The 13990-nt window shown below is 39.5% G+C and overlaps 1 protein-coding gene across 8 annotated transcripts in view; it reads left to right on the top strand.

The window, feature by feature from the left end:
- Positions 1-13990, top strand: part of ZMIZ1 (zinc finger MIZ-type containing 1) — a 334738-nt gene that overhangs the window by 182800 nt on the left and 137948 nt on the right. For all 8 annotated transcript variants that reach the window (XM_072931008.1, XM_072931003.1, XM_072931004.1 and 5 more), the window contains one exon: positions 12837-12950. In XM_072931008.1, the coding sequence (XP_072787109.1) occupies positions 12837-12950 (114 nt within the window). The remainder of the gene's footprint in view (positions 1-12836; positions 12951-13990) is intronic.

The raw sequence follows: 13990 nt of genomic DNA, 5'->3' as shown, positions 1-13990 counted from the left end.
CACAGGAGACTCTTCAGGGTACACTGGAGGAAGCTGGATGTTCAGGGCACAGGCTTTTTTCTTTAAGTCTTTGTCCATACAGACAAAACCACAAAATTACTTTTGTGCAGAGCAAGGGTCTGATGGCCCCTGAGAATTCCTGGCATATTTGAGGCTGCAGTAATAATGTGTTTATCTGCTGAGGGCTCATGGCTCAGGTGGCTCTGGCACAATGTCCATAAAGCTGTGGGGCAGCAGGATCAGGTTCAGGCGGGCACAGAGCTGAATTTGAAAGCTTCCTTGCTGCCTGCTGCCCAGGCGCAGCCTTCTGAAGGAGCCAGCTTGGCTCCTGGTGCATAGAAAATCCCAGTAAAAAATTGACTGGGTTTCTTAAAGCATTCTTCATAGGAGTCCAGAGGCGTGAGTTTAACCAGATGCTGCCCATTCCTTTTGTTAGGTGATAGAAGCAAATGCCAGGGAAAATCAGTGGGTTGGGAAACATCTCTCTACTCTTACTCTAATGGGTCTTCTAGAAAAACTTCTTGCAAAGAAGTAGATGAAAAAAAACCCCTTTCTATATTGAAATTACAAGGAAGCCTCCCCTTTCAGAAAGGGTGTGTGATATCTTCCTTCTAGGCTGAGTACGGTTGTTAGGCTGTGTACTAAACCTGTGTTGAAATGTTAGTAACAGGTTAAGGAGAAGTGTGAAAAGGTTCTTTGGTGTCAAAAGTATTAGATCATGGTGGGAACAGAGAAGGCTGGTTCTGCTGCTTGTGTCATGCTACATCAGGGCACAGTGAGCAGTATCATCAAATGGTGCTGATACACGTCACACAGCTGATTTCCAGAAACTGATTAGCATTTCTCCCCTCTTTCCTTCCAGAAGGCTTGCTGAATTGCTGCCTTGCAATGCATTTTAGTGCCTGCCCAGCCATTCAGAGAGATATGCTGAAAGTTGTAATTGCTGTGTGTTTGTGTTGATATTTTCTCGCTCAAAAAAACAAGCAAGCCCATTTCTTTCATCACTCAACTGCTAGGTTTTTGGTAGCTTACAATTCAGAGGAAAATAGAATTCTTTGTATATTTGCATAATTCTTTTTAAACGCTGAAGTGTTTGAACTAATTCTTCTGCTCTTCAGTATTATTGTTGCAGACTCATGTAAACACTAAGCAGTCCTAAACATGTCCTTTTTAGTATACTTTGGACTGGTTACCAAGGACTGGTATGAAATCACAGCTGAAAAGATTTTAATAAAAGGAAAAATGCTTCCCTTTTTTTTTTTTTCATTTGCATGTGCTTACAAAACTGCCCACAGTACTTTGATAAAAATTTCATTCTTGAAGAACTTTGAAAATTAGAAGTATTCTTATGAAGAGTGCATTTATTTAGAATATACTTTTTTTATATTCTATATAAACGTTGTAGGGTTTTAGCAGCTAATTGCGAAATAACAAGGCTAAAGGGGGAAAATACCTTTTCCTTAAAAAGACATTTGATGGAGCTCAAGTGTTGCAGTTTCTTGGTTGAATGGTCCATCAATGTTGTGTTAGTAGCTACATTTATTTTATATCTTTTTTTTTCTGAGGCCTATAGTCACAAATTCTATGTCTGCTTTTGTGCTCAGTCTGTTGGAATATTCCTCTGCTAGACTAAAGTATGTTTAGGGGAAACAGACAGCAGACCAGCTTTCCTGGCTCCTCTAGTCCATTTAGAGACTTGTCAGTCAACATTCCTGCTCATTAGATCCTGCATCCTGGTAGGGAAGCTGCAAGGGAAGCAGCAAAGAGGCAATTTGCTGGAAGGACTTCTGGTGGGAAGGGGGAGGAGAGCACCTTCTTGTTGTTTGCAGTATTTGGCTGTTTTTTTTATCTGACAGGATTCCAGTGGGTGGAATAAAATCCATCATGTTGTGAGGTGGATTGGTAAAGTTGTGGCAGTTTCACTTTGCTCATTCCCAGTTCTGCTGCTTTACTGCAGCACCTGTCCTTGAGGTTGGGGTGTTATTACTCTTAATATTAGTTTTGTTAGTATCCTTAGTACTTCCATTTCAAAATGGAAAGTGCACATTTTAAACTCAGGCAAAAAACCTCCAGTACCCATAGCATTTAATATAACTTTATTCTTTCCTGTGCCGCAAATTCATCTGGCCTGTTGTTTAAAAATTGTCTTCCAATAAATAAGGATGAATATTTGAAAATTCTAGAAATCTGTAATTTAGTCCATGATGTCACCTTGGTGTCAGATGAGCATATCCTTTTTGTCAGCAGCTGGGTCAAGCTCCTCAGTGAAAGAGTGACACAGCTGGTGTCTCTGACTTCTGTGCTGCCATTTCTGAATCTTCCTTCTTACATGTGCACTTGCTACTCAAGTTGCTGCTATTGTGTGCAACAGCAAATCCATAGAGGTATGGCTTAGAGTTTGCACATAAGTTTTTTACTATTTGTAAAAGCAGGTGTTTTCAAATGAATTATAGTGACAAAGTAGTGTTAATGCCAAGAGCCTTCAGCTGTGCAGATCTCTGCCATCATCTCCTGAAGGAAAAGTCTCATCTCTGGTGGTGTTCACTCCTCCTTGCCTCTGTGCAGTAACACATTTTACATGGGCAGGTCACACAGCAGGTGCTGTGGGCAGTTTTGTAATTGAGGAACTGTCTGGGGAACCATTTTTCCTTTTGATTTGCAAATATCTCAGTAATGCCTTGCTGGCTGGTAGGACCTGTGAGGATAGGTCATGTGAATTTTACATCTTCCACTGTTTGTGTAGTCATCATTTTAAGTAGTCACCTTGAGATTTTATCTCTGCATAGATTAAGAGATTAAAATAATAAAGATTAAATCAGTTGATTAAAAGTGCTATAAAAAGCTCAGTAAGTAAGTAAATTACTCAAATGAGTCAAAGAAATTAATTGCAAAACAATGTCCAACAGGATATACTGAAGACTAGTAGTTAGTTCTAAAAATCAGTGAATTTATTATTCTGAAATTCAGAAAATTAATAAATGTATCTATTTTAATTAAATTTTTGAAGTTGGTTCAGTACATGTATCAGAGGAGTTGGTGCATTTTTTCCCCCTTGCCATCAACTCGCTTTATACTTTTAGATGGCATTACTTCTTTTTAAAGAATGCACTTTTGACAATAATCTTCCAGTAAAGGGATGATGTAGTACTTCTTTAATGTCCTTAAAACACCTTAATAATAAAGTAAGAACTTCATGAAAGAAAACCACTGATCCAAACTTTTCATAATGATAACTATGGGAAATTACGAAATGGTTCACAACACAGAAGTATTTATGTAGACACCCCACTTTGCCCGAGTCCTTCACTTAATCTCCTACTAAAACACATTATGAAAGTAGATTTTGTTGGTTGTTTTTTTTTTTCAAGAAAGCAGGTAAGCAAGTCTAAAGCAAATAAACCCATTTTTATCAATAAAATTCATTACCAATTTATGTAAACATTACTGTAATAATGAAACATTATTCTAATAGTGCAGTGGTATTCTAACAGAAAGAGTATGGCCACTGCTTTGAGAAAATTAACTCCTTGATACGTTGAGATATTTAGGACTGAAACTACTGACTGAAAATCACAAGGGCATTTGAGAAGAAATGCCCTGTAACATCGCAATGCCTGTTGGAGTGGAAAGGTTGAAGAAGCCTCAGCATTTTTGCTATAGTCACATAGAGAGACATCTCATGCTAGCATGGTGTAATAGGGAGATACTAATGGAGAATGGGTTGTTTCACTTGCCAAGAGACCAAGTGAACTGGTTTGGCAACTGATTTCATAATTCTGTTGAGCTGTAATTACAAATTTAAGGAGAGGCTGGAGCCTTGCATGACTGAGCATGGCCTTGGAGAAAGAGCAAACAGTTGTACCTTTGTCTTTTGACTTTTATCCCATAAAATCAGTTTGTGAGTGCTCAAGGAAAAATACTTCTGACCCCTCTGATTACATGGACTGTTTGTAAAGCATACTGTTCTGTTTCCACTCTCAGCTGGTATCAGAGCACTGCAGGTGCTGAGGGTAAGGAAGGTACAAAGATTGCACCAACAATCAAGAGATGAACATAAAGACATACTGCCATTACTCTGCCCCATTTCCATCTTCAGTCAGATCTGATCACAGCCCCTCAAGTCACAGTTTCCTCCTGAGCAGGGGAGAGTGGGGTAGAACAGTAGGTTGTGACTAAAGAAATTTAATTTACTGCATGTTCCCTTACTTAACATAAAGTTTTATCAAAGTATATAATAAATATACTGCAGTTATGTAGATTGATAGGAAGACAGTTGTTGCAGTTCTGATCAGCAGTGTTAAGGAATGGTTCTTGTTTAAGCTCTTATGGCTTCTGTGTATAGTTCTTGAGGATCAGATGTTAAACCCATTTCTTACACTTTGGTAAAACTAATGGACAAGCCAAGGTTGCCATATCTTTCCTTTGCTCCAGCACATGCATATAGGTGTGCAATCATCCTCACAAAACTTATGGTATAGGAGATCCAGGCAGCAGAACAAGGCTGCTCAATTACCAGGCATTCACCTTTTCTGCAATCAGTACTGAATTATACACACACTTTATACTAAAAGTGTATAAGAGAAGCATCAAGGAAAATCTGCATTAATATAGATTTAGTCCCTTACAGTTCATAACTGAGCAGCTTGGGGTTTTTTCAGTTCAGTGATGCTCAAATTTTTTATTTGCTCTTTTTCTCATTTGTTTAGCATGCAATTTTGCACAGTATTTTTTTTTTTATGTTAAAATCCAATAAGGAGGTGCTGGTCATTGCTCAGTATTTGTTTTCTTTTGAAAAAAAAGCTGCAGTGGACAAAGGGAGCAAAAGTGACTCCGTTTGCTCTATTTTTCATAAGTAGGAATGGCTAACATGGTCTTAATCTCTCTCTTAGTATATCTAGTGCCTCTCAAAATGTGAGTCCAATAAAATATTTATAAAGCCTCGGATGGAATGAGCCATGCAAGTGCAAGATAATTCTATTAAATAGGGATCTCTCAATCTCACAAACACGAAATTGGGAGGGGGGATTATCTGACTGCAAAGTGCACAGCTTGAGCCTTTTAATTTTTTGCTAAATAAAACAATCTTTGATATTGAAAGGGACTGTAGAGAATTGAACTATCTATACCCATATCCAGATAAAAATCCAAAAATCACACTCCCAAAAGACAGTGAAGAGCTCAATACTCCCCTCTGTCCTCATGAAAAAGGCCATTTGTTTTGAATATTGATTGCAGATAAGTTTTTAATATGCTGAGTATGGCTGCTTGTGGATAGGACAAGGTGTCCATAATCACTGTTGACAGTAAAAAAAATAAAGGTGGAGAAACCACCTATTTCAGGTCATGTCATTTTTTATATTTAAAGTGTGTTCTTGGGTAGTGTTATCCTGTATTTCCATACCTGAGCTTTCTGGCAGCCAGAGGTGGATGGGGATCTGAAGTAGAGGCCTTTGCATAGGAGGGAAGACAGGCTCGTGGTTGGGCTCACTTACAGAGCTTGCTCAGGGTTTGGAGTAATAAAGGCTCTATCAATGTATTACAGCAAACGGCTCTGGCTGATTTGCAGGTCTTATGGCACTGAGTGAGCCATCAAATTTAGGTCTAGCAGCAGTGTACCTGTGCACCGAGTAGCAGAGAAACCAGCTTTGTCTCCCTGTGGTCATGCTCTGTCAAGGGTGTCTGACCAGGGATCCTATTTACAGTCCTAAGAAAGGTGATTCGTGTTCCTTTGGGTGCTGGATGCCCTTTGCCCCACATGCAGCACAGCAATTCTGCTCCCAGTTGTTGAAGTTGAAGGGCATGTGATCTCTGTCAGTTCTCTCTGCCCTTTCTCTGTCCAGCTCCCATTCTTCTCTACTCCCCTCTTTGCCCTCCTTCAGCACATAAGTGCATTTTCATTACACATGACTGCAGACATGTCTGGATGAGCACTAAGGTGGACAAAAAATAGTCCTAATTGCGTGGCAGGATCTGCCAAAGCACCTGGCCACCAAATCCCATCTCAAGGGTTAGAGTGAGGTGCACCATACTCTTTTCTAACACCAGAGTTAAAAAAGTACTGTAGGCATGGAGTCAGCTCCATCACAAGTGAAGTGGATCAGCTCCTTCACCACACATTATCAATTGGTTTAGCTCCAAAGGAATTATGGTTTCTGCATTTATAATTTTGAATATACTTACTTTTATATATAAATTTTGATAGCTGCTTTTCCATTTTTGTTATTAAATTCATAGAACTACAACCATATGAGAATTTTAATTTCCATTGTTGTCAAAAAAGGCTTGAAAACCTGCATGCTTGCAGCTGAAAATAGCAGGCAGGTCACATGAACCTCACAGTTGTACACAGGCATTTTAAATGTATACAAAATTTATGTCATGCAGAGAGTCTGGCCTCATTGTTTAGAAGAGATAGGCTTTGTACTGGGTTTTACATACATTAAAATCTGGACCTGTTGGAAAGTTTTGAGAGCATACGGATGAACCTGTTATCTAAACTTGGCTGAAGTCTAAGGATTACCTCAAGAGTAAATATGTACAGTATCAGAACACTAAAAATCCATGTTTCCTTTTGGCACCTTCCTGTGTATGCATTAAGGTGTATGTAGAATAATGAGGAATATTAATAAAAAAGATTCATCTGTCTTGAAATAATTGTAAGTACAGTTATTTGTTTTTACAAGGAGGGTGTTGTGAGGCAGGAGGAGTATTTATGCTGTGAACTTAACTGTGTCATCCTCTTACATTGATGATACAGCTCCACCTTTGGGAGAAGTTTCATGATGCGTTTAATTCAAAGCTGCTGCAGAGAGCAGAGTCCTGGTGCCTTCCCAGCCCTACCTTTTGTTTGCTGACACTTTATTTGAGTCAGGTCTAGTGATTGTGTGGTCACATAAGGGATCTCAGTGTGAGTGATGACTGAAAGTCTGCATTTGGGAGGTTAGCTCACAGTTAGATCACAGCAAGTGTGGTCTGAAGCACTGAAAGGGCTGGAAGTACATGTTTAGGCAAGGAAGCTCACAGAGACAACCTACCATAAGACTAAGCATTAGCAACAAAATGTGTCCTGGGATTTAGGTCAGCTTCAGACTGGTGTTGGTGTGCACGAACAATGTGCTGTAATACGTGCCCGTTCCCTGGGCTCCTGAAGGGCCTCCCCTGCAGTGCCTCACACTGCTGCTGTCTCCCCTGCTCACACTGAGCTTCAGGGACCTGCCCTGCCTTCCATCCTGGAGGGCCAGTGCAGCTCAAATTGTTAGTGTAGAGTGGGGCTAATTTGCCGTGCAAGCAGGCATGTGTCCTCTGGTGCTGTTCAGGGGAGCAGGCAGGAGAAGGCAGAGGGAGACAGGAGCCTTCTAGGGCTGGCAGCCCCCAGTGCATGTGGAACAGCAGCCCAGACTTTGTCCTGCAGGAGAACAGCTGCCTCCTGGATTCACTCTCCACAGCTGGTGGACCAGAACGTTTGCCATGCAGCCTTGCCGCATGGTGTGTAGGAAGGGGTTAATTTCAGAGCAAAGAAAAGATTACCTACATATCTCTGCTTTCTTTTTCTGTGCACTGAAAAGCTCTCTGTGTTGCCAGTGTTTTGTGTCGCTGATGTAAAATTCCCAGACTCGTTGATTAGTGAAGCTAGACAGTAGACAGGGTCCAAGTGGCTAACCATGTGAGAAATTCAGTGACTGTAGGCTACTGTTAATTAACCTAGAATCTACAACATGGCATAATGTCTGTGTGATAAGTTATATTATCTTCAGCAGTTCAATTAAATCAAGGAGTGAGACACAGAGCAGACGTAACTCGGCAAAACAAACAGACAACTTGAGTCAGCCTTCATAATTTGCTGCGACATCACGTAAATAAATGCAATCACTTGTTTAGCATAGTTAAGCAGTTTGCTGCTCAAAAACTTATTTGCGTGACATCTCATTTTGAATAGGTTAAGTTGCGGCAAATCAGGTCTTTACTTTCAGTCTGATGTATTCCACAGAAAAGAGGAAAAAAGCCTTCACTGGAGATGTAATTTGTAAATTGAAATTCAACATTTGTTTTCTATAGCAACAAACAGGAACATATGGATTTCATGTTTAAATTATTCACTTTCCATACCATTATCACATTATCATTTCTTGATGTGAGATAATATTAAACCTCTGTAATTGTTCTTAATTTTGACTGATGTTCTTGCATTGCTTACTAGACAGTTCTGTCTGAGGTACACAAGTGTACAAAAGGGTTGCAGACTTCTGTATTTAGGGAAGATAAGGCCATCATCATTGCCATGTTTCAGTGTGGATAATTGGTTCCAGTCCCCAAAATCATATTGAATCTTGGGTTGCAGGAAGTGGTTTTCACCCACTTTGGTGTTGGTGAGATGACTGAGAGTACTCAGTTGTGCTTTAGTATCCTTTTAAAGAATAGTATCTTTATTATATACAACTTTTTAACTCGTAAGGGCCTAAATTCATATGAAGAATTAAGCTTCTATTTTTGTGCCCATTGCAGAGTTTTTATTGTATATCAGGACTTCCTTATCACTGTTTGATTGGAAGGAAGTAACAATTTCAAGGGATGGCTGTATTTTGAAATGTTGGGACCAAAAATTGCCACATGTCATCTGTTGTATGTAACTCTAAATGTGATCGTTGTTGCCCTTGCTCCAGGAGGTGACAGAGCAGTAAACCGTGGAGTGGGCAAACAGACATTTGCAGTGGAATCTGGTGAATTCCAGTCCTACTGTATCCTCTGCCTGTATGTCCACACAAATTTAGAAAGATGGTCTGTTCTTAGATAAATAGATGTTTAAGCCAGAGGTGGTCACGAGCAGCAGTAGATGTTCCCATCTTCCCTGGAATCCAGCTCAAATGTTAGGATTCCTCAGAAAAAGAGCTTTGCTGGTACAGTTCACTCTTCTTGGAGATAGTAAAATGGATAGCAAAGTCTTTTGCTGTGCTCTCTATTTGCCTACACCAGACTGTTGAGTAGCTACAAAGAACAAGCGATTCCTTCCAAGATCAAATACAACTCTGAGACTCAGCCTCTCTCTTCAGAGCATCACCTGGTGATCCCTGCAATAATGATATGCTCACATGCATCAAGTATTTCTGTGATTTTTGTTCCATTCAGGCTAATGGAATAATATTACATTTGGTGTGTTATAAATGATTAGACTGAAAATCTTCTAAATTTTTTCAATTACAGAAATTGTCATGTTTGGCTAATAGTCTTCTGAAAAGCAAATGATACTGAAAGCAATCTGGTAAATAACTGCTTCATTCAGTTCATTGACTTTGTTCATTTTTGCTTCAGATTTTATTCATAGGAATCCTGTCCACTTGCTAAAAATATCATTGCTTGCAGGCATGGTGCTGTTAGGTGGCCCTTCACTAGCAGCTTTGAAGATACACCAAGATGTGTTGTAACCAGATCTGATTCATTGTCACTTTTTTCTAAACCAGCTACTAATGAGGTGGATATTTTTCCCCTTGTTTACAAGAAGCACAGTTTCAGACGAGACTCTTCAGACACATGCCTTGCTTCTTCAAAATGCTGCCAATAATTTCAGTTGAAGAGGATAGAGCTATGCATGTAAAATGCTTCACAACAAAGCTGATGGATGGATCTGGCATACGCTTTGTTTTGTACTTCTGTTCTTGGATCGAGAACTGAGAATATCTCTTTATTTCCTGCTCGATGAACATGGTAGATGTAATATTCTTCTCAGGCAGGCTTTTTGTTGTGAGGATGTGAGTGACATTGGGGCTTTTTGCTCCACACACAGTGTTTAAGTTGTCAAAAAATAAAAATCACTGTAGGCATTTGGAGTGTTTTCTTTTGTAACTGAGGGAAGGAATTGTACCTGCCTTCATGCTTTGGTTCAAGCTGGATCTTCTGTTCGTTTTCCACAAAAATAGTCTTGGCCTTTGAATGCAAAAAAGAAAAACTGGAGGAGAACCTGAATTTAAAATTATTTAGAAAGTCAGAAAGCTGTGAGAAATATATCCCAGACAGAACTGTGTGTGACATTACAAGAAGTGTCCTCTTGGGACCAGGTTTTATTCTCATCCCATAAACTACTCAAATCCACTCCACAGAGGCAGGACCCACTGGTATTCTGACTTTTTCCTGTGTTTTGTTTGGGGCTTTTTAGTCTATGATGGAACTAATTGCTTACCTTGCTTAGTGATTTTCTAAACAAGTTTCAGTTAGGCAGTTGCATTTAAGAAGTCAAGATTTCAGTATTCCCTGTGTATTTAAGTGAGTCCCTTAGGGGTCAGTCCTGATGTAGTGAAATACCACGCTGGAGGGTTACAGAACAAAGAGTTAAAATCAAGTCATTGAGGTCACCCCTGCTTTGGCACAGGCAAGTAGAAGGAGCCTTTTCTTCCATAGCAAAGTGCAAGTTTAATACATGTTGAAACTTTCATCTAGTGGAAAAAAAAATATGACTTTTCAGTGATGTTGCGGTAAGTAGAAATTACCCTTGTGTGGTGCTAAATTGAAAATTAAGCATATGGATAAGGGTGTGCCCTGTTTTTTATCTGTTAGCCTATGTCTATGAAAATTGTTCTCATTCAGGTATAGTGTGTGCTTCTCAATGGGGAAATTTCATTGTAAGCTTTAGTAGAAGATGTCTGTAGCTGGCAAGCAGCAATACTGATGAGAATAAATATTATGTAGTTCTTACTTAGGGCTATTGATTAGGGGATCTCAATTCATTTCCTTTCCCACAAGGAGGGAAGAGTTACTACAATTGTTTCACATACAGAATTACAGAAATAGGTTTCAGTGAATTTTTCCCTGTGCTGTTTCTGTGGTTTTGGTTTGGGTTATTTTTTAGATGTGTGACCTAAGTCCTATCAACCCAGTAGGCATTCAGTATGGTGCAGTTTGTTCACCAGCTCATGTGCCTCTCTTGCCTTCTGGAAATAGTGTATTTGATATTAGCAGAGCTTACACGTGCTGTTGTAGAGGGGTTTGAAGCAACTTCTGTTTCCTCTGCAGATCAAAGCGGCCTGTGGAAGGAGCAGTATTCACCGAGAGATTTGGTGTCAGGCAGTCACTTCTCTGGCGGTTTAAGTGAGAGTTCAAAAAGGAATCCTTTTCCCTTTTACTTGGAAGATTCATAACCCAAACTGCTGGCTCTGTTCATGGGATTTTTTTACGCAAAGCCTTACAATATGGCTTCTTACATGTACTTGGGTTCTTGCCTTTAATCTGTATGCACATTCATTTGACTCCTCCACCATACGATCAGCCAGAATTATAATTCTGAAATGCAGCCTAGGTAAAACTCTCACTGGTTGGTAGTGTGAGCTGTACCTGTGTTTGTAGAGCAGAGGTAGAAACCCACTTTGCACAATGCCTGTCTGCTTTTTCAAATTCTGCTATTGTTTTAAAAATCTATGCCCTGCATGTCAGTCATCTCTTGTTAAAACAGGGCTTCTGACCAAGAGCGTTGATTGAATAAGAATTATCTAATGTAATGTGATCTAAAAGCTCACAGACTGGGAACTCCTGAAAACCTGGCATGGGAGGAATTTTTTTTCCCTTCATTTGTCATGAAGTTAATATATGCAGCTACTCAGGCATGAGAGGATAAAGGGGAGAAAAAATAGGTTGTGAACATTATAGTTCATCCAGACGCTTAGAAATAAGCAGTCATGTTTTCCAAATTATACAACTGATTTAAAAGTAATGATATATTTTAAAAATTATGCCCCTGAGATTTTTGTCTCCTGGATAAAACACTCATAATTTTCATATTTTTCTCAGCAATTCCAAGAATTATAAAACAGCTACTTAAAAAACCCCAACAATTCCTAAATACTCTCTTTTCTTGTTTTCTCTGGAGTTTTTACTGAAACATCTACCATCACCAGAACTGGAGAATTTAGTAGCAATATTACTGATGTAAATTGAATTCCTTCTTTCCTGTGCCATCCCTCTGCTCTGGCTAAAATGTTGGAATACTTTGGCAATGTGGACAGCGAGGGATGACAGTGTGAACAATAGTATTAGGCAAGTTTATGAAGTGCCTCTAAAATTAGGACTTCCTGTTGTTCAGTAAAAAGGCAGAAATTAATGTGATAGTCAAAGAAAAAAATCCATTGCCCATGCAAATTTCAAAACAAAGCCAGATTTTTTTTTCCCTCTCAAAATCCTGCCACTCTCTTCAAGAGTGGTAGGGTTCCCCTCTGAAATGTCTGCATGCCTTCTGTGCATGTGAAATGTTTTCAGTTAAGAAATAACCCTCTGTTTTTCATGATCCTGAAGCTGATCACCCTAATTGCTCATGTTGCTGTCACAAGCAAAAGAATCCAAGGTTCTTAGAAAGGATTGGTATAGTGAGTGTGCTTCTCCCTGTCCCTGGCATTTTCTGAGTCTGTCATGTTTGCCTCATTGGCCAGCAGCAAAGATTGAAATCTTGATTATTGGAAGGTGCTGTGCTGGCATGTCCCAACGGTGGGGCATAAGCACACTTCAAAGACATTGAACCCAAGACTAAAATGTCCCTTAATTTGGGCTCAGACAATTTTGATTTCCAGGTGGAGTCCACTGATTTGCAGGTGGGAGAGGTGGAGCTGTGTAGGAAAGAGTTTGGGGAGCTGTGGTATTTCAGCTATGGTTTGTCTCTAACTAACGGAGTCATGTCAGAAAATGGTGGAAGTATTAATAGGAATGAAGCAGGATTTTCTGCATTCACTGTGCAGTTGAAAGTATTGCTTTTGAATTACACATTGTTCCTAGGTGCCAGACTTAGCAATAGCGTAATGTAGAATGGAGTATGTCAGCCCTTGTGCATGTTATTTACCATGTTGTTTGCCTTCCCTTTCCAGCACTTACAGAACCCAGCAAACTTCCATAATGCAGCAACAGAGCTCCTGGACTGGTGTGGAGACCCCAGGGCCTTCCAGAGACCATTTGAGCAGAGCCTGATGGGCTGTTTGACGGTATGTCCATCCTACCGTGACAGTGGCTGCAGTTCTGTTTTATGCTGTGTCCCCTCTCTCATGGCCAAGGGAACCTGATTTTCAGAATCTGCATTTTAAGGGGATTTTTGTCATTTTACCTTAAATACATAAAGCCTAAGACCTGTTTATTCGACTCCATTGCTTAACAGGAAACAAAATGCAATAACAAGAAGTTGGAGCATAAGAGACGTTTTTGTTAGATTACATACAAATGCACAGGCTAGATTATTTGTTATACACATACAGTGTTATTTTATGGCTTGAAATTGCTAAGTGAGCCATGTTCTTACAGAGTGATGAACATTCCAGGTATTTGTTTTCCTTTGACATTTTTGGTAGGGCTGAAGGACTGCTTGCTTTTTATTCTAAGTATACTGTGCTCCCAGCTAAACAGTGATTATGACATGCTTGTTCAGCTTACTTTATTACATGCATTGACTGCAGGTCTCATCCTGACATACTAATTTCTGCAGTTCCATTGATTTCAGTGCTTTTCTTTTCATTCACTTTTCGATAAGACCACTGTAGTTCCTAACATGACTTCATTATAATGCATATTTGTCTGTGCATTTTTGTTTTGAAAATTTTATTTTCCAGCAGCAGTAGTCCAGAACCATTATGTGGAGTCAAGACTTTAGATGAATTAACTTCTGACCGAGCAGGAGGGTTAAAAGCAAGCCTCACTGCAATTTGACAAGCAAGTTGATCTAAATAAATAGTCACAAAAGAAACAGAAATTCTGAAATTATTAATGAAGAGACTGTAATTTTATTTGTTGTGGGCCAGAAGTGCGTGGATTATTTTCATGCAATGTGTAGCTGGTATACATAAACCAGACATTAAGACTGAGATTTAATTGCCAGAAATCCAAATGTTAAGGAATGGCTCCATCTTAGTGTGCTCCACTGTATAGCATCCCTCAGATTTGTATATCAAAAAGTTAGAGGAAATCCAATTATAATAGGAGATGCATATACTCTTCCAGTCAGAGAAAAAATAGAGGAAGTTAAAAATTGTAA

Source organism: Taeniopygia guttata, chromosome 6 (genome assembly GCF_048771995.1).
Source record: "Taeniopygia guttata chromosome 6, bTaeGut7.mat, whole genome shotgun sequence".
Classification (NCBI taxonomy): Eukaryota; Metazoa; Chordata; class Aves; order Passeriformes; family Estrildidae; genus Taeniopygia; species Taeniopygia guttata.
This window is presented reverse-complemented; position numbering and strand designations above follow the sequence as displayed.